Source organism: Lineus longissimus, chromosome 8, assembly GCF_910592395.1.
Source record: "Lineus longissimus chromosome 8, tnLinLong1.2, whole genome shotgun sequence".
NCBI classification, from domain to species: Eukaryota; Metazoa; Nemertea; class Pilidiophora; order Heteronemertea; family Lineidae; genus Lineus; species Lineus longissimus.
In genome coordinates, this window is record NC_088315.1 from 8,194,164 (window position 1) to 8,216,315 (window position 22,152).

The 22,152-nt window shown below is 40.4% G+C and overlaps 1 protein-coding gene across 19 annotated transcripts in view; it reads right to left on the minus strand.

Annotated features, from left to right (window-relative positions):
- Nucleotides 1-22,152, minus strand: part of LOC135492535 (liprin-alpha-1-like) — a 145,285-nt gene that overhangs the window by 72,784 nt on the left and 50,349 nt on the right. The window contains exon 1 of one of the 19 annotated variants that reach the window (XM_064779065.1): nucleotides 19,357-20,266. The exons of the other annotated variants lie outside the window; for them this stretch is intronic. Coding sequence (XP_064635135.1) covers nucleotides 19,357-19,512 — 156 coding nt within the window. The 5' untranslated portion in view covers nucleotides 19,513-20,266. Of the gene's footprint in view, nucleotides 1-19,356; nucleotides 20,267-22,152 lie in introns of those variants that run through there. 19 annotated transcript variants of the gene reach the window in all.

The window sequence follows — 22,152 nt, forward strand, 5'->3', positions numbered from 1 at the left end:
GCAACCGGTTCAACAATGTCAGTAACCTGGGATTTGCTGATGACAAATAGGTACCTCAATAGTGACCCCCTGACGTTTTATTTCAACGCAAATCAATGCACACTAACTATTCACTAAATACTGCGACAACATTTACTCAGGCCACGTTTGTTTCCCGATAAAATATCAGAGGAGCATCCCATTCAGCCAATAATTCAGACTTTGTTCACTGTGCAGACCGTCACCATTCTAACAGTCACGTTGCCAAGCAAACCCTGACACGAGGGGCTTAATCAATAGCCGTCAAATGCAGCAGGGATTCGGGGCAAGTGCGTTCAAAACCTTTCTCATCAACTTGACATCACAGGAAGTTCACAACGTCTGGCCGAATAGCATGCTTTCATCCAGGTTAGAATAACTAACTACCAATAAGTAAAAGGCTCAGAGGGAAAAAGGGTCACTGACTTGTATTAAAGCACTCCCCTGTCTCCTGAATTTCCGATTGCTCTAAGTGACTAAACTGTACCCTTCTTGGACAGGAAGTCGTTTTAGAATACGTTCACCGAGGATTAACTGAGCATGTTTCGTACCGACACAGGTGGACGTAGGTGAAGCTAAACATGAAATTCATGGGAAAAGCTCAACAGATCGCCAACCAAAGCATCTTTTCATTGAAGGTGATGACAACTGGCAGTGATTCTCAGTTTTTAACCTCACATAATGATTGAGATTGGAATTTCCTCCCCTTTTATACCAACCCTCTGACATCAGTGCTCAGGTGTGCCAATCCTGGTCACAGCCTCAGTAAAGGAATATGCATACCATAATTCTTTTAGAAGAACTTTCTGATGATCTTAAAAACATGATCTGATCCAAACGTGGAAAGGGTGTTGTTTGAAGAAGATACACAGGTGTGCCAACCTTGATCAAACAAGAAACCTGAAATATCAGACTTTTTCTCAATGAGCTTTTTCTCAATGAGAAGTGAGGAAAAAGTGAAAGGCATCATCAAGGAAACGAATATTTAGCCACTTTTCCAAGACGTGATATCATATTTCTGGTGTGTTTGGAAAGGTCCTTTCCCAGGGAGTTGTGAATGTTTTGGTTAATTCATGGAATGAAATGTCAAAACACTATTTATACAGCAAAGATAGTGTTAGCTAAACCGCTGTCTTCTTCTTTTTCAGTGAGCAGACTCCCTCTTCAAACCTCACAATATTGGTTTTATCTTTCATTCAAAGGACACTGACAGCAAATTCCGGAGACTTGCTTAAGGTCACAGGCATTAGCTTCGGTGTAAGGTAACACAACCAGTATCCAAGTCCAATAAAACTGCTTCTTTAGAGACAGCATCAAAACTTGAAAACATCAACAAAAGCAATGTTGTTGCATCAAGCAGTTTGTTCTGTTATTCATGAACCAAATAGCTCCGATATCAAATTTTCACTTCCCGGTATCACCCAGAGCGCTCAGCAGAGGTTAACGTACCTTATCCTCAGACACTCCTTGAACAAATGGCTTCTATCACCTCCCATTCATAAAACAAGCTAAATAGCAGCGAGAGTTCAGACCCCTAAGACATTCCAGTCAGAGTTCTTGAACCTATTGATTTCTAAAGTCATTCGAGTCAGGTAAACTGAGGCACCAAGTCAATCTAAGTTTATCAGAAGAGTCTGTGGATTTTTCGGAGAAGATGTGCAAGGAGGGGAGATTTTCACCAAGCTGAACTGGAATTTGGTTCAGGAATTGGCAGCGTGTGCGGATAATTTAAGCTAAACACTCAAATTGTTCCCCCCAGGAAGGAATTCACTCACTCGGTTGTAAGCAAAAACATTTACCGTAACATTCCGAGGGGAACAGAAAGCAAACATTGAGAATTGCGGGAAAATGCGGAAGCTGCTCAAACGCTTTTTATCATCATCGAAGTTGAAGAAGAGAGCCCAGCAAGACACACCAAAGAATTATCGGTTTATAGGCCTACTGCATCACTTAATCATGAATGAAATCAGGTAGTCTTAATTCAGCCACACTGTGTAGTCTTAATATCTCAGAAAGATTGAATTAATTTCTCAAAGAACGTATGATTCTTAGCAACCAAGGTATCCGTTTATGATTCTTTTGGTTCAGATTTCAAACAGAAAATTTATCTCAAGGCAAAGAAGTTATCAAACAACCTCTCTTTTTGGCTAGGTCTTTAGAAATGACAAGGAGACAGAGATCGGCAAGACCTTGATGTATATTTTGCACAGTCACATGGTTCTGATGAGGTCAAAGTAAAGCCTGTCCATCGTGAATGACATCATACAATGTCAGTTTTTTCCATCTGGTATCACCAACACCTTCATGGTTATAGTCTTGCTGGTAAGCGGACACACTACCCGGGTGTGAACAAAAAGAATGTACCACTCCTCCCAGCCCTTCAAATGAGAGATGATATGCTGGCACCTCATAAGACAACAATCTTCCTAATTTTGAGTTTACCTTCATCCTGTTAGTGACAAAAAAATATCTCTCGTTTCATTTTTGTTTTTTTTGTATAAAGGGAGCAGATTCTGGAGGCAGAATGTTGTATTCTTAATGATAATCTGGTAGGAAATAAACCTTTGCGTTGTTGCAGAAAAGATACAATATGTCATAAAGCACTGGGCAAACAAGCAATTTTAACCGCTGTGAGCTGCAATTATAGTCACAGCTCATTTCTGAACATTTGTCAGATGGTGGAACAAGGCTTCCCTGCCCCAGGGGGAAGAATTCATAGTGGGCGTAAAGGCCTAGCTATGTGACTGCACAAAACCATGGAAACCAGCTTTTTGCTGACAGGCTAGGAGTTTATAAACATTGCAATGTTGATGTTAATCCAAACACAACAAATTCTTTACAACTCAAAGTATAAAGACTTAGAGGGAAATATTTCAAACTTTGCACAATTTTAAGACAGTTCAGCTGACAGGCTTTACATAAGCATTGCCAACATAACAACAATTTCATATGAAAAAGAAATAATTGAAATGCAAAGGTCTAATGTGATGGAAGAGTCGAAATGACAACGCTATTAACAAATCGTTAGATCTTCAAAATGTCATCAAGTGTAGTTCTAGTTTTGGCATCCATTCTAAAACCTATCAACCAAACTAAAATCTAAATGTCTCACACCTCTTTCAAAGAAGCAGACAACTTCAAAACACCTCCGACAACTTTTATCCACTTTCAGGTATGAAACACGCTAAAGCATGATGAAATCCACATTCAATTTGAAGTCTTCAAAAACACCATCCAGCTGTAAACAACTGAAGGCAAATGTCAACAGATGCGTCTGACATTTCCTGTGTTTACTTTTCAGATGAATATACTCGAATTTCACCGATGTAAGACCAATCCCGAGTACACAATTCAAGCTAGATACCATGCACATAATCGTTTAATGTCGTTTAACATGTTAAATTTGGAGGGAGAATGGGTTGGTGAGCGTTTATTGGGTAGACCAATCTAGACCCATCCGGATTGATCAAGATCGGATTTGTCTGGTGTAACTAAACGCCCCTGATATGTTGGGCTGTCAGATGGTTGAATATTTTTCATTCCAAGTAAAAAGCTAGCGTACAGAAATGTCACCAACATTTCAAAATCAGCATTACTTGTTCTTAACTGAACAGTAAGAAATTAAAACATTGCCTATTGTCGGCCTCAAAATCGATATTTTGCTGTTTCACTTTCACCCAATGCAACCAAGACGTCATCTGCCTTCGCAACGTCAGATCAGACTTGCGAAAACCGATTGCAACTGTCTGCTCTGATGGATAATTACCGTTTTGAAAATAGAAGTTTTAATAGGAAATCATCTGAGCTGCTAATAGGATGAAAGTGGTACATCCTGAGGCCTTGGTTGGTTAAAGATTTTAATAGAGGATCAGCGAGGGTCAAATTAGTTAAAGGATTGCGTTGTAGGTTAGGCAGACATCTTCTGAAATCGGCTTAGCTTACCTTACTGCATGACTATACCGTAGATTGAATTTTTCAACAGAAATAATTTGAGAAGGATGAATTTTATGATTGGCGTTTTAATAGACTGTGGTCTGGGATCTTCTTATGTATTCGCTCTAGCACCCAAGCTCAGATCTCAATGCGGAATGAAGAGGGGCACCATACTGCTGTTGGGAATTGTCGTAATACAACAATCGTCTAATGTAACCTCAATATCCTCAATAGAGATCGCATATACAAGTCAAACCTTATAACCTCAAGACAAAAGGGTTAGCAGATTAACTGGAGATGCAGTCAAACTTTATACTCTCAAAACTTCACCGCTGGGTTTAGAATGTTGACATACGACTGAAACTAAGTCGGAAGATAAACGCTGCGCGGGGATACTGATCTGTTTGAAATCTGAATCAGGGATTATCGTTTCTTCTGTACGCCATTTTGAAGGTCAAGTCGCGACCTTTTGATGGCGTGGTATCCTACGTTTATCAGCCAGGGTGATGAAAAAGACGAGCGCCGAGAATAGACGATATGAAGAAAGGATGCAAGATGGTAGCATTGTAATCTGAGGCTGGGAGTTGTGTGACATGTTTTTGCATATTACGTTAATGTTATTTGTGCATGTATGTACATTTTACATGTATCTTGCAAATATGAAATAGAAATTTGTTGTTGTTTGTGAGGAGAGTATAGGCGTACGGTTTAAGGAGTCAGACTTCTGAACAACGGGACATTGTGTTTAAACCTTACGTCTCGCCATTACTCTGTAGTGCCCTTGTTAAGCTCAAGTGATGCCGGGCAGCTCCATCATACCACAGAACACTCCTGATCAAAGCAACCCCGCCAGATGGGGAAATCAGGAAAGGCCCAAGGTGGATGCTGGGCCCTGAGGAGGCAGGGAAGGTGCTTTTGGAATGGAAACGGTGCCTTATAAAGTGCAACTTTATTATAACCTTTATATAACGGTCTCCATTCAGAAACATGGATCCACCCCATCATTTTCTCAAGACGTTACAAAGAAGAAGAAAAAATTTGAATGGTGCACGGACCCCTGGTTGGGGAGAAAATGAGGAACCTCAATTAAACATTGCGTTCAATTAAACATTGTGTTATTAGTGAGCGTAATTCAATCAGATGAATGGGGCGGACAAGCGCGAAACTCAGAGCCAAGCTGATCCAATCCCTTGACATGCAACGGTAGCCATCTGCTTCACATGACATTCACAAACGCAAAAGAATCGAATCGTTCGGAAAACAGATGAGCCTCGCATGTCGGCCACGCAGATGAGAGCACCTACAAAGTCATCGCGTGGCGTCGACAAAGGTAGAAAGAGGAAATTGTGTTCTTTTTTTAGCCGAGGAGAAAGTGGCTGTTGTTTTGTCCGCATCAATTATGTTGACAACGCAGGCATGTTCTCCCGAGAGAAAAAGTAGATCATTTCTTAGCAGTGCAGACACTTGTTTTTTTATAAAAGTGCGGAATCGGATGATGGCATAGGATCTTCAAGTATCAATGCCCCTATTTTCGGGCTCCTAGTCTAGCTTTCACCAAAACAACATTTTGCTTCAAACTGACTTCCATGTGATTGCGATCTAGATTCAATGATTTTAAGTTATTTCTATAAAACCACTTTCATTTAAATTCGTGAACTTTTGGTTTCACAAACATTACCCGGACTTTAACATCCGATGCACAGCAACCGACCCGCATTTGTTCGTTCACGGAAATGAGGCTACTAATGAAACTCCCAGACTGCACTTTAACATAAACGTATTTCTATTAACGGGAACTATATGATGAATTAATCTTTTCATCATCAATGCCAATGAAACAATCATGTCATCAAATTCGCAGACAACGACCAATGTCACATCAACATGACACATATTTTTTTAAGCTAACTTTCGAATAATATATTCTCATAGCAATTAATGGAGAGCAATATAGCATAGGACGAACTCAGTATGTTGGCAGAGCTACCGCTGTGTGTACTAGCCTGACCTAGGAAAGAGCTTGTCATCGACATCATCAGGATTTTTAAAAAAAATTTCAGGACGAAGGTTTGCAATGATTCCAGGAAGCAGAATGCCGGTTAGACCATTATATAGACCTTCATACAACCCAGCGAGTATGAAAGTTTAGAAACTTGACTGGGGTGTAATGCCTGGGAAACAGGTATTATTTTTTGGGGTTTCTTACATCCTTTGCTAAAAAACTTTGAAAGGACAAGGCTTAAGATGAAGAACAGAATGTCTTAAAAGATGCTAGTGATGGTTCTTCCTAAACTTCCGATTCCACTTGCGCGGTTTCCCATGTTCTACAAGCTTTCATTCAAATGCCAATAACTTATGTCAAAATATCTTACAACAACTAACATCATAATTACACAATGCCAGCGAAAATAGTGTGATCACGTTTGCCGGCTGTTCCCGCTGAGTGAAACAAAGCTTTAGTTCCTAATTTAAAGTAAAAGAAGTAGAATTCTTCTGATTTCGAATGCCGTATATTTTTCTAGTCGAAATAAACTTAGCTGATATTGGAAATGTCTCAGGAAATAAGCCTTTGGGCCAAGGGCTCCCTGCATTTTATCTTTGTTCTTGTTTTTCATACCAGACGACATGTTTCCAATAAAAGCGCAACTCATACAGAAAAGTCGAGAAGAAGGCCCTGGTTGGGGAACAACTAGGTCTCGTTTTAAATTCTTAAAGGCCTTTGTCACAGGATATCAATGTTTGTAATGGAGAATACATTAAGCCTTGTTTTGTTGGCAGCCGACCTTGGTGTTACAACCGAAGACCGTTAGGTTTAAATATGATGGCAAATGTTTACTATTAGTCCTTTTAGACAAAACATGGATACCTTCTTGTAGTTGTCTAATAAAGACCGCTTTGGCAGACCTCAAATTTCATCCAAAACCTGAGGTGCTAGTCGAGGGTTTTGATCTGCATTTTCGGTCTACCTCAGCAGTCTTCAGACAACCAAGCCTGCCAGCTTGGTAACCAATGTATCCTCTTCGACATACAAAAAGCAAAAGCATAAATTCTAGTTCATAGTTTGTTTGTTAAAGTCTCTTGTTGAAGTAAAGATTGTCAGAGCTTTGATGTTGCATCACAACACAATATTACCGATGTCTGGTTTCGAAAAACCAAGCTTTACCACAGACTTGTCTGTTACCAAGTTTACACTTTAGTTGTCATGGGTGCAAGATGTGTAATGATATCGTTTATGTAGATACGCCTCTAAACTTTGGCATTATACCCATGATTCTCTTTGCGAAGACACTTTCGGGGGTTTATTTTTACCATCTTTGCCTGCTCATCCAGGGGTGGTTGAACCATACATGGATGATGATGACAAAACCAAAAGTTAAAGTTTATAGTCTGATTTCAACAACGGAAGAGGTTATCATCCGTCTTTAAACTTTAACATGGGTCTATCCTGAACTCTTCCAGTAGAACTCAGATAAGTTACTCAATCAGCGCTAGAACCTGAGCATTTAAAGTTAGGCATGTAAGGCAAAGAGACACACTTAGTCTCATGTCGACAGTCGGGATCTTACCAGGGACCTCACGCCAACAAAGGGAAGCAACATAATTTTCCCTAGCCTGCGACAGAAACCGAGATAGGCCCTCAGCCTGATGAGCTGTTTGCCAGCTCAGCAGATTTTTTACTCGAATTTCATTCAAATTGCTCTGGTAACTAGTAGAAAGGCTCCTCCTCTTTACAGGGGCAACTAACTGTTTCCCAGTACAACATTACCATACTAAATGGCGGTGTCGATTAGGGGACAACAACAAGCAGAGAGGATTCCCTTGCAAAAGTTTTAACATGACAGACACAGCGTTATTTACAAACGAAAGACTATGCGATGTGTTGCTTTGTATCTTTTGGAACCAGACCGCCATGAACTGATAGATATGACACGAGGAAGCCATAGAGATGAAAGACGAGACAAATTGCTGAGAAAATTTCAAAGTGCTTCTTCATAATGGCAAATCATATATAGAAACCCTGTACATGACGTCTTCTCTGCAGACGACGTCTTCACCGCCATAGACAGCGCATCCCGAGGAAATCAGGGGTTAATGTTCGATTCTCCAGCCCTGCACAAAAACGTTGATGTCATGTCATCACACCTGTTATCAGACTGATATTGCTGGTCAGAGAAAAAGAAATTTGCTCCATCATCCGGCCTGCAACTAGTTTTTTTGGTCATGGGGGGTGGGTCAAAACACCTCTTTTGTCCTGCGACGGAAAATCGGAAAATCGACCAATATTTTCACTAAAGACATGTTTCTTTTGGTGACCTAGGAGGAGCTTTCTCCCAACACCCCCAAGCTGTGGCTCTAACCAACTGTCCATCTAAGATTGCAGAAGCTCCATCACCTGTCACTAATCTCACCAATGACAACATCAATGCCATGTCACAGCTTTTACAATTTTACTTCTTATGCATATTATTTTCCCCGATGTGGACGTGCAGCTGTCACAGACAACAGTGTCTCAAGAACGGCAGACACAAAACCAATATGCAGCTTTAGCAAAAGCATACACCGCCCAGACCATTTGATAACTGGCCAAAATCTTCTCAAACTCAAACTCAAATACGCACAACCCAATATTTTATTTACGATGACCTAACATTAATTCAACTTCAGCACACATCTTCATTATCTCGTTTCAACCTCGAGTTAAAAACACATTTCTCCGTAACCGCCCCACCATGTCTCCCGAAAGCACCACTTGATTAGTCTCAACAGCAAAAATTCAATCAGTAAAGATTCTCACTTGGAGCGAGAAGACCTATTAACTTTCCCTGTGTAAGTACTCGCTTCGGCAACAAATTATCGACACGAGACGAAGATGCCTCATTGAAAATTCTTGCCATCCTAGCATTTCCCAAGGCTGTATATATAGATTTATGTACATATTGCACACAGAAAGTAAATGTACTGCGTGCATGTATATATGAGTGCACATGCAAAAGCATGCAGATAGTATAGCAATCTCCAACCAGTGGACACAAATAGAGGGAATTTCGTCAACGACAAAATGATTTTTTGGCAAATGCTTTTGGCAATAAACAAAGTACAGGACAAAGAACAAATATGGCACTGACCACATCAAGTAAACAACGAAAAATACGCCCATGAACCAAATTCCAACTTTCTATATTCAAGGGCGAGCCATCATGAATTGTAAGTTCGGGCTTAACCACAATGATCACACCAACACTTTATCTTCTGTATCAATGTCATTACTCCCATCGGTTTCAACTTGATCAGCCTTTGTCAGCGAGTGCTGGAGAACAAACACTTTTCAATGTGGTCATGAGTTGTGTGACATAGCGCCATACGGAGCTATCTATATCGATGGACATAGATGGATATCCACATGCACGCAAGCTCAAAGACGGGCATGACGTGATGACATGAGCTGACCCAATTAGCCAAAAACGCAACCTCAAATGCAGTGGCAAATATTCATAGAGTCGAGAAACTTAAGCGACTACTGACAGAGTCACAATTCCACCTGGATGAACCTTGACGTCAGCAACAACAGTCAGGGAACTCTTTTCCGAGTCAGTTGACATGTCTTGCCAAACTCATCCTGTCTCGCAGAGTGGAAGCAAGCCGAGTAGATGTCAAACCTGTCATGCAGATGACATCACCGTCACTCTAGTCGGTTACCCAAAAGGGGGAATCTGCGTACTGCTTCAAAAGAGACTATGACATTGTAAAGGTTTGATATGCTACAAAGGCCCCTCACACAAAGACGTGTTGTTCACCAAGAGAAGCTGTGATGACCTGAGCCCTTTACAACAAAACTAGGTTGACTTGAAAGATCAACAACTGACTACACCAAGGGGAATGCAGACGTCACACAAAAATGCATTGGATGTCAGGACAATGTTACCGATCGATACAGGTTTGGCAACCAGCCGAACACAATGGCAACATCTGGCAAAAGCTCCATGCAGGCCTACCTCGTACTGTCGCTAAACGATATCATAAAGTTTGCTTGATGACATTCTGTGAAATCGTAAGAAACTTTATAGATTCGTATCTGTTAAGAAGGATGCTTCAAGTTACTCGAATGTTACATTTTGAGAGGAAAGTGATTCACCTCATCAAGACTATTACAGATCAAACATCATCTGGAGAACTTGAGATGGTCCATTCTGTTGACTTTCGGCGAAAAACACCAAAACCAGTTAACAGAAACGATCCAAACTGACTTGATTATTCTCGTAAATAATTTGCATGCCATGATAATTAATATATCTGATGAGTCAGCATCAGATCAGGCAGAATATATTGCTATGATGAATCGCCGGTGAGCCCAGCACAGGAAATTGAGATTTCACCATTCAGGGGGTACACACGAATTTAATTAACAGTACATACATACAGTTTGATGATGCAGTATCTTCTAGAATGCTGGTGCCATTGTTTACATGACTGTAAACTATTTCACACATCACGGGACTCAAGAAATCGCCTCGAGTCCAGGCCTACTTAGAAAGCCATCGAGTTGTAGTCGAAATTCATCCCAAAACGCACCCCATGGTTGGAATGGGGTGGTTGGGGGAGCGCCTTATGGACTCTCCCTTAGTTTCAAAAATCCTACCTCACTCTCTAACTGTATAACAACAGATAACTTACCTAGAACGAAAAGAGGCAAAATACTGTTAAAAATTTATCAAACATCATTAACTTAACAAACATCTCATCAATCACACAGCAATTCTATTATCCTGAAAGATGAAAGCTATTTGTAAAAGAATTTACAAAATGATTGAGTGGCCTTAACATTTCAAGCATCAATGAATTTTGTGCACTTCTGAGGAATTTTTGAAGAATTCAGTAAAACAACGCACTCTTGCTGCAAGCAAAAGTTCCCCGAGTTTCCAAGTTCTCTGAGTTTCCGAATTCAGCGTTGCCACCATTTTCTCAACGTCCTAGGAGTTCCTTACAGGGAAAGTTTTAAGTACACGCCCAGCTAAATGGCATCATGATACCATGACCAAAATTACGTCACTGCTTTTTACCTATGTCTTTAAGAGTTTGATTCCGAGCCAAACTGCTTCCCTGGAGAAGAGGTGGTAACTCATTTCCAAATTGTATCTTCAGAAGATTTAAGTATTCTCCTACATTATTGCACAAATAATATCTCGAGATGTTTTACAGCCTGATGGGCTCATAACTCGACATTACAAAAACTCACAAGACAGGTCATACATCATGTGCATTACTCACAATGCATGAAAGCTCATCTGAATGAAGCTACACTTTTCAAATTAATGTAAAAAGATGCAGTTTATCTTGTCACGAGAAGATGATCCTCCAGTTTCAACAGAAAAAGACCTGTTAAGATGTTTGAGAGCCGATTTCTTTCCAATTTTCTAAAGCATCAAGTATCTAAAATACCAATAGTTGCAGTTTATTTTGTCACGAGGAGATGATGCTCCAAGGACTTTAGAGAGCAAGTTCTTTTAAATTTTCTCAAGTATCAGTTGCATGCATTTTCAGAATGTTGTCAGTCACACAGCTGAACCTTCAAGAGCAATAGAAAATGTTGCATGCAAAGTTCTGAATGTATAGTGATGGTTTTTTATGACTGTGAGAAAAGACCCGGCAGATGTCAACTTTGAGTACCTGTTACGTTTATTTGAGAGTTGATGAAATGGTCATATATTGGCTGTCATTTTTTTAGAGAGGATGCTACAAAAAAAACCCAGCTTTTACAGAATGAGCAATAATCCTGAAGTAGCCTATCTTTTTTGCACTAGTAGATCCACGTTTTTCATGATCGAAAGAGATTTTCAGATCGCTAACTTTGTGTACACTACCTGTTACGATTTTTTGAGATTTTTTTCAGATAGTTGGCATCTTTTGCTTCAAGGTCTGCTATTACATCATAAAGCACTACTGCCAGACGGGTTTTTATAGCACTCATATAGATGCCTGTTAAAAATTATGACAACGAGATGATACGGCCAACTGTGGGCGACCTACTAGGATTGTCCATGAAATTGTCATCTGCTGGTTTGTATTTTGAAGACTACCGTTAAGACAAACAGCTATTACTTCACGAAAGCTGCTGTCCATGCAGCTCTTTATAGCACTTTTTAATAAAGTTATGTTTAGTCACTGATCTCAACCTCCGAGTACCTTATTCAGGCCATTGTTGATAAAATGGTCATACACTGGTAAACAACACATCTTTGACATCATGAGCACCATACTCCCTGATGCAGGGATTACAGCACTAACAATAGATGCACGTTTTTAACGATGCAAATGGATCCTCCGATCTCCATCATCAAGTACCTGTTATGATTTTTGCAATTGCTAATCCATTGTCTCCTACTCTTTGACATTTAATGTCGTATTGAGAGAAGGCAGAGAAGGGCTTTGCAATTAGTCCGGCAGCTGGGATAATCTTTCTGTAGGTCACAGGTTACACCCTTGGGTCCAACTCGGTTGACATTTGTGGAGGGAACCACAGAGAAAAAGATGCATTAGCATCAACAGTAAAGAAATGACAAAAGGCATCGAAAGTACTATAGTGAGATAGTGTAGCCATTGGCCCGCTGACATCAACTTGAGTGGTTGAATTGATCCAAGTTAAAAGCATCCCGCCCAAGGTTAATATCAAGTGTTTTATCATCAATGCATCATTTTTTCTCAATGGTACCGGTTTCCTGGCGAAAAAACCTCGACAGTGATCAGTTCATTCTGATAAGTGTGTTTACTCTGCGAAGGTGCCGCAGATTGCACAGAACAGTAACAATAAACAGTGTCAGGTGTTTGGAGATCGTTCATAGTGGTGGAAGAGGAGAGAGAAGCTTTGTGAGAGGAGGTTGAAGGAGAGGATACTCGAATCTCAGGTATATATCGATGAGGAGATGTCGATTGATGCTTACCAAGCCAGAGGCGGAATGATAATGTTTCTGCAGTGGTAGTAGTTGTGTATCTACACATTTTACGTGTGAAACTTTTTTCCAGGTGTTTATTCTTTGTAAAATCTAATATCACACCTTTTTATATAATATGAGAGATGTTCTGTTTGTCTGAAGTCAATATTTTGCCATACTTTGCCGTTGGTCTCACTTGCCACAGTGTCCGAAGCAATTCTCACTCACAGACCAAAATACTGACAAGTATGAAGGATATCATGATGTGTCATCATAGAGGCTGCTAGGTCCAACCCTCTCACACTAGCTTTTTTGAAAGATGCTCTGTGTGAGCAATGGTTCGAACGTCAATAACAGCCCATCCTCTTTAGTCTCCCAAGCAACTCTCACAATCTTATCATAATCCTTTTCCACAGAAGTACATGAGGCATTCTATCGCGAGGCACATTCCTACCAGCAAGTACACACACAACAGCTGATAGTTACAAATCGGGGTTGGTGATTTGGGGCTGGATCCAAGGCCAGCATTCAAGGATGGTAGTCAAGTTTGAAATACACCAACCACTCACACATAAACTCATTTGTCTCAGTCAGCAAATCTATTTTCTCAATCTCTTACTAGCAATAATCCTACCGAGTAGCATTTCATCACCGAGGCAGGTCCCTGTACCAGCTTACACACACATTTTGACTGATGGTTACATATCACTGGTTAGAGATTTGGGACCGGATCCAAGGCCGGTATTAGTAGTCAAGGTTGAAACACACCAATCACTCTCCATAAGCCAGTGACGGCATTTCATGAATAACAATACATCATTATAAGATCGACTCATTAGAATGCATCTATAGGAATGTCTCTTCTTAGAACAGTTCATCTGATGAAAATCTATTTGAAAATATTCTTTCTATCGGCATTTGAAACAAATTTTGCTTCAGGGCTATAACCTTGTTTTCGACATCAACTTCAAATCGATTCACAGATCTGATCTCATCATTCTGTTCAAATAGAGAATGCACCCCTTCTACTCAGAGGTACTGATTGTCTCACCATACCCCTCGACGCATACACCCGAGAATGGTGCAAAAAGGCAGGTGAAACTTGAAGTGCTTGGACACAGACTGGGACATAAAATGTCCGTTGATATTTCTTTTGTGTCCAGAGCAGGAGTTCCTTTAAGCCTCGGCACATTCAGCCAATATTCTTGGTGCTAAAAGCACCTTGACAATAATGACTCGTCATTAGGGAATGAGATAGTGGCCATGGTCTGCTACCGTGAGTGATTACGTGGTTAGTATGCACCAGTCTCGGGAGACAGTCATTGAAGCCCTATTCCTAAATGTGTGGCATTTGAAGAGGATTGTCCCACACAGATTTCGCTCCATCAGAATCAAGGGGCTATTACCAAACTTGATTTAAAAGTTATAGGTAAATTGGTAACAGATAAAGCCATCAATGTTGAGGAAACACTCGTCAACACTTTTTGAATTCATCCAAGACAAAATCATGTGCCTCCAAACTTCTAAATTGAAAACAAACTGGAATGCATTTCAAGTAACCTTTAGCATGTTTAGAGTTCTCCCCCATTCCTCAGGTATGTCAGGGTGTGGTGCAAAATGGCCCGATTACCATTTCACACAGAAAGTTTGCCCTGTGGCCTGATGCTATTGCTATATCACTTGATGCCTCAGACCACTCAGAGAGCTTCATTCATGATGTACTTTTAGATGATATAATTCCAGCTGACCATTGATTTTTCTAAAGTTCACAGCAATAGCTTGTGAAACCATCTGCGACACCTAATGACACCTTTTACAATATCGCCCATCATAAGCCCCACAGGAACACGAAAAAAAACAACTTTTTAAATTCATTTTAAATCGATAGTGTAACATCAGATATTAAATTTCTTTTTAAATCCCTGTTTAAACATCAACATTAATGGAATATTCTCATCAGTTAAGAGATGAATTGACTAAACAGGAATAATGGTGATGACATTTTGGTTTTATGAAATCAATTACGTGGAGACTTGGTTGATTTAGGTCGCCTTTTCATCAAGAGTTTGTTCAGGGCACGATAGCAAAACAAATACAGTGGACTGGGCATGATTTAGCCATTTCAGACCACAGATTACCTCAGTAGTTGGGTGGAACCTTCCTAAGAAGACACATCTGTTAGCACTACACCCTCTCTGTTAAGGAATGAGCGTTTGGTCCCAAATTGGCTGTTCCCATTCAATTTAACCAACCCCTGTAATCAGGACACCACTCTATTGAAGGCAGAACCTGTCAGTTCAGAGCATGTACTTAATGGAGAGATCTGACAGTAGTCGATAGGACCACAGATTATGTAGGAGAAGTGGAAATTACAGAGCTACGCATGAATGAAAATCCCCATTACATCGAAAATGTAAATTATAACATCAATTGAACTGTAAATGTGACAAATATTGACAATACGGTCAATATGAAGCTAATCATCCTTTGACGAGGTGTGTTCGAGTCGAGGTTAATAGCAAGCAACCAGTTATTTCAATACACATGCAGTGGAACCTCTCTATTAGGGACACGCTTGGGACTGACAAGTGCATCATCATTAGCAGATCTGGAAGGGGGGGGGGGTAGGGTACAACACTGAGCTAGATTGATGAACAGCAGTTCTGCTGCCAATTCCTCTTCTACTTGACCAAACAAGGACTATTCATGACTATAATCTCATAAATTTCAGCCAATTACCAAGAGGGAACCTGCAACCCAATTGACATAAACGCATTGATTTGACCTCCCGCCTTATTAAAAATGAAATATGTGCCATCCGCCTGTTAATGACGGGAAGTACTCTGCCAAACTCAAACGCTAGCGAGGATTAGGACGGGAACTGAGCGGGTGATAGCAAGCGTGGGGAAACAATGGTGTGGCTGTTATCGCTGGCATATTGGCAGACGATTAAAACACCATGGTTACCAACATCTGATGTCGCACCTTGAAAGTTTTCACATCGTTGCAGAGATATTTACGAGCTATTTTCTTCAGCACTGTATATCTATCTACTACAATACCAGAAAATTGAAAAGTCTTTAAATATATATCAATTCTCTTCATGTTCATAAGTGAGAATTTGATGAGATTTTTAAAGATAACTGGTGATACGCTAGCAAGACAAGGCACCCTTTTTTTGCTCAATACAAAAGCAGAAGTTGACCGCTATTTTTGCCGCCGTGTTTCCGCGTGTAGGTTGGCCAACTCGTGGAAGACACTTTTTCTGATACTTTGTGAGGCCAGGTGACATTTTCTTTCAATGCTGACATCATCGCTGAAGACGTCATTCATTTTTGTCGTGATCTTTGCACACTCATATGTGGAGGTTATTGGCCTGCTCAGACATAAGTCAGAAGTATCAAAACATGATACAGTCAATTGCAATGGTAGCTTTCTTCAATCAAATTTTACCCCCTACACCCATATTGTAAACTTGCCTGCCTCAAACGCGAGCATGTTTTCAAAATATCGGTAGAGGATGTGCAAATACGCTGAAATATGACCAAACATTTTCAAAGCTTAATTAACGACTTTTCACCACGTTTTCAATGAAATTTATGTTCTATTAATCAAATACTATACCCGCCTACACCCATATTGTAAAAACACTTACATGTCTGTGACGTAGGATAGCACTGACAGGATGTGAAAAATGCTAAAAATATGGACCCGTTTTCACGCACCAGCTAGCTCATTAAGAGGAAGCTGATCAGGAATAAGTAGGCTTGGTGATGTCACAGCCACGGATATACTGCCAATTAAAGTCTGATCGAGACGAATATTAAGTCGCGGAAATGACCGGTGATAAACAGACTGGCCGAGTTGACAAGCGGGTAAATATGGCAGTGAAGGGAAAAGGATGTGTGGGCAAGATATTGCGGGGCTTTGGAGAGGCAGCGAACTTCATGATGATTTAGTGGTGAGGTTCCATCAGATTGGTGTCCAAACTGTTGGACATCCAATGCACTACATATCTGGGCAATTTGTGGAGTGCCTTTAATCTCAAGACACGTGAAAACTGTTAAGTTGTTTCCCAAAAGAAAGAAAACAAGTTGCACCTGAATCCTTGCCCACCAAAACGCTGAACGACAAATTGCAGAATCTCACCATTCAAAAAAATTACAATCGCTTACGCAGGTGCAGCCAACATGCATAGTTTCAATTTGAAAAACAGCGGCATACACGAGGATTATACTCCATCAAATTCGCCAATTTAGTCTATCTTCACAAATAAATCTCTCTCAAATGGCATCTAAATTTACAAATCACTTTAACGGATGATATTACCTTAATGAAAACGTGGTCTATTGAACCCGAGATGAAATTAGCAGCAGGATCGGCAAACTTTGGATTTCCTGCACAGACGTTTTAAACATCGTAGTCAATGATAATTCTACGCAGATTATTGCCGGTTGGCTAATCATAACATATTAGGGAAGATTAATATATTTGATGGATGCAGCTGACAACAAATTTAGGAGTGTGACGAAGTCGATGGCAAACCTTACTTTAGAATCATACTTTATTCACCTTAGAGTCATACTTATTCACCTTAGAGTCATATTTATTAACCTTCGAGTCATACTTATTAACCTTCGAGTCATAATTATTAACCTTAGAGTCATACTTATTCACCTTAGAGTCATACTTATTCACCTTAGAGTCATACTCATTCACCTTAGAATCATACTTATTAACCTTAGAGTCATACGTATTAACCCCATTAGTTTTGGCTGCAAATCAATGCTGTTATCAAACTCAGAATTGCCTACCCTCAAGTCCATCAATGCATAAACCCTTGGTGAAAGAGTGTATAAATCAGCACTAGAAAGAGTGATTCCTAGGTTTTCCCCAAAACCCCCAACTACTACAACATCCCAACTAACCTTCCTTCACCTAACGTGACTGCATGCTTTGAATCAGTCAAACCAACTATTATTTACGGATCTGCTCATGGATTATTGCCAGCAGATTCGGCGATACAATATCATTTATGGGACAATCCTGAGAATAAAGTGACATTACTCAGACCTGCTCAAAGCCGGATTGATACCAATCTCTCAGATGCAGACACTGTCATAAGTTTGATATAAGACCCGTCCACCAATTTTCCCAGGAGTATTTTTAAAATCCATTATTTATGCGAATGCTCCACGTGTCTGTAGCGCTGTCTGGTTGGTTATGAACTCACTAGGATAGTTAATCGCATTAACCCTTTGAAGTGCAAGAGCGGTTTAATAGCTGCCATTTCTTGCTTTCATTTTCTCATACATGCCGGTGTAGAAGTAGAAAATGTCCCCATGAAAAAGTGTCTAGCTCTATTGTATTCTGATGGACTACTGTGGTTCTATACAGGCCATGACCATCAATAGCTTAAAGATGGAGCGCAGTATGGCCAATTCAGATAAGCTGAAATTACTTGGTGGCACTGGCAGAGCCTCGAACCCACAACCTCCCACAAGTTCCGCTCTACCACTACACTAAAACTCCAATTACATGTACATCATCTATTGGAGAGCTGCTATCACTCCCCATGAAGAGAGACTGGCCATCCAATGAATGGAGAGTGATTCAGCTCTACAAGGCCAATCCAGCGGAGTGAAAATCAGCTCTCTCGGAAAATTTCAAAAGAGCAAGCCTGACGAAACTCTTCATTGCATCCAATGAATTAATAGCAACTGTTTGGCCATTAATTCTGAAAAACATCTGGACTATTCAAACATCTTGAGAATCCGTAAGCAAATAGTATCAATGGAAGTGCTTAACCATGTCCATCGGATCAGAAAAATATGGAAAATGTTTTTTAAATGATTCTACGGTACCATTGGTGCATTACAGGAATATTGGATGAAAAAGAATGGTAAGTACGTTGTGGACAAGATTAAAAGCCATGATAAACATATTGGCCCAAATTCATAAAAGGCGTTTAAGGGTTAGACATGTACAACTTCTCTCTTATCAGTTTCAGGGCCTATTCATATTCTGCGAAGATTTGCATGAAGGGCCAGAATCTGTCTATTCAGTAGTTAAACGCTGTTTTAAGCTAAACGCCCTTTATGAATTTGGCCCATTTTGTAGAACTGATAAGCAGTCCTTGAGAACGCCTCTCATAAACTGACTGACCGGAGGACGTACATTTCTGTTTTCAGGACACATTTTGCGGGTAATAACAAATGCGCAATACACTTGCGTGCATGGCATGATGCACTGTCAAGACGCATACAAAAACATTGTCACCCGCTGGCCGACTTTCAAATGTGGTTTGTTTGATTAACGACTGGATTTGGTCATTTCCATGAAATCGTTTCCTTCGTAATTAGGACATCTCTCTTGGACACTGAGCATTTTAAGTCCCCGAAACCGACAATTTTAATGGGGGGGGGGGGGGGGCTCATTGAATTATAAAAGTTATAACGAGGAAATGACTAATACCTACTTGTAGGAATTGTTTGATGTATTCATCTCCGTGGAGGCGTACGAATGACTTGACCGTCTCCATACCGCGGAGCCGCAACTCCAACGGCATGGTGAAGCCATTTTTATTCCTAGGTAACGGCGCTGGCATGTTGTTGGTATTCCCATAAACAACCATTTAGACGAATATATTCCGTGATCGAAAGAATCTCACCCAAAACTTCACAGTATCCACGAGAAAAAAATTGCACACCATTTATACCGAGTTAGCCTAAATTGGCAAAAAGTTGAAAACGGACACAAGATATTTCTCCATGATTAGCTAAAATATTCCACGTGGTTGGTACTGCAGCAAAAATTTGTTATATTGGCCAACAGTTGTAGGCCCCATGTACGATTAGAGCACAGAAATTCGCCATTTTCCTAGTTGTGGACATTTTACATGCTACATGGCTACAGTATGTGTGTAGTTAGCGCTTTACACAAAGTATGCCATTTTGAGGCTAAGTACACATTCCGGTAACTGCTAACAGATTATGTAAAGCAGAATTGATTTTGCCCCGTGCGAATTCTATCTAATGCAAGGCCAAACTTCGGACTTGGAAACAATCAATCTGCCCAGGAGTTATGTTGCACTAATGACAACAAAATTCGACAATATCACCGGCTAATAAATTATCTACAGACTCCTTAGTAAATCCTTCAAGAAGAGAATTATCCACTGAAGAATAAGCACACCATGGCACATGCATAGATCTGAACAACCCATACTGAAATACATGTATGTACACAATCATTCGTCATGAATTCATGTACAAAAATTGACAAAGATAGATGGGCTGAACACGAGAAAAAATCAACAAGAGGCCAACCAACTTAGTTGGATTTTAAAACTTCACAGATATTGAATTAGACACTTCTAGCCACTTTAACCTTGGTTAGAAACGTACTCCATATCACTCTCTAGAAATGCACTCCACATTACTCAGAACAATATGTCGACTATAAAGTATCATTAATCCATATCAAAATGCTGTAAAAACGCACGAGGGATGCGCTCATGCCGACGATCGCCCAGCGGTGTTGACGTATGCCGCTTCAGCTGCTGCTTTGATGTAAGTGGTGGGTCATGTCATCGGCAGCTAGCATTAATGACCTCGATCACTTAGCCATATCCCTTGCGTTACAACTTCCCACGGGGTCTGGTAAACTCCAAAAACGTTGAACCAATGACTGACTCATTGACTGCAACCTGATATGACTTCCAGGAAACTTTTACTACTAAAGTCGTAAAAAACACATCAATTCAGGACGTGAACTATTGCAAGTTAATGAAATATTGCAGTCAATTTCATAAATCAGCATGTAGTCCACTTCCAAGAAAATTCAAATGTTGGCTTCACTTTGTAATCACGACACTAGATCCACTCCGTTAAAAACTTCTCCTGCAACTAAACTTGAAACAAATAATTTGATGCTACCTCCTGTTCTGATCTCCTGAGAATCTGATAATCGGTGCCAGAGTAATTGCTAAATTCAAAATGCCACACACCATCGGTAGCATTATCCCGAGCATTTAAAGTTCCAATGGGAGTAATGATGAACTCAGCTGCCGCAATTTCGACCGTTCTGCACACATTGGAGTAAATGCCAAAATGACGATATTCCCGTGTTGCCGAGAGGCCAACGAGTTAAGTTACAGATAGATGCAAGTCGCAAAGTACTTCATCAATGTTTGAAACTGTTTTGATCAATGCGCTTCTAATCGTGATCCAATGAATACGGAAAGTCTGATATCAACTTGATGCTGGCAGTGTAGTGTACCTATCGTAGGTAAAGATCTGCTCTATGCGGTGTTGACAACAATAGCTCAGTGGCTCCACGTCAATATCACAAATGGTTGAGCGCGATAGGAACTCGTGGTAACCAGCAAACTAGTAAGGGTGCAGTTAATGAATCGACAGTTCTGGATCTTGGGTGGATTCTGAGATCAACAGATAGGTCTACTACAGAAAAATCAAAAACATCCCAAGTACTGTCCAAGTCCAAGCAATAACACAAGGAAAGATTCTTTTCAGTCAAATCTCTTGTTGGGGAACCACTCTGGCCAGGTACTCTTTGAGGAAACCAGCTTTTAGGAGTAACTTGAACAAGCAAGCTCATAATGTCGACAAATTGTTCCTAATGAGATGAGTTGGTATCCTTTTTGAACTGTGCAGCTGGTTGGCATGCATCATGTTCGTTCATAACTATCGCTAATAAGCTCCCATAGGACTATCATGATGACTCTGACGGATAGCTCTGAAGAAATTTTCATAATGAGACTGATACTCTCGCACTTTAGGGGAGAGGCATAATCATTAAACAATGCTTTAATAATGCTAAGTGGGAGAGAGAAAATTTTATTTCGATTAAGTCTTTGAATTAACAAAATGGAAAAGTTTTAAAACTGGCAGAATCATGGCAATGGCTGTGATAATCCTGTGCAAAATTCAATGGAGCAGATTGGGGGTACACAGTGATATGTTCTGATATGACTTGATATTAAAGGGGCTTGTCTATACAGCCTGTTATGTAGGCTACTACTTAGGCTCGTATTGTACCCAGCAGGTTTGGCCAATGCTGTCCTAGCCAGTGTTGGCAGTTGACAAAAGTCTAACCTGACTATGAGCGGGCGCATCGGGGCCCATACCCAGTCAAACCCAGTTCAAAGTAGGGCAATTAAACCAGATCAGACCTCAGATTCTAAGGAAAGAAGTACCATTTATCGACTCTTTCAAATGAAAGAACCTGCTGAAACCCATTCCATCCTCTTAAG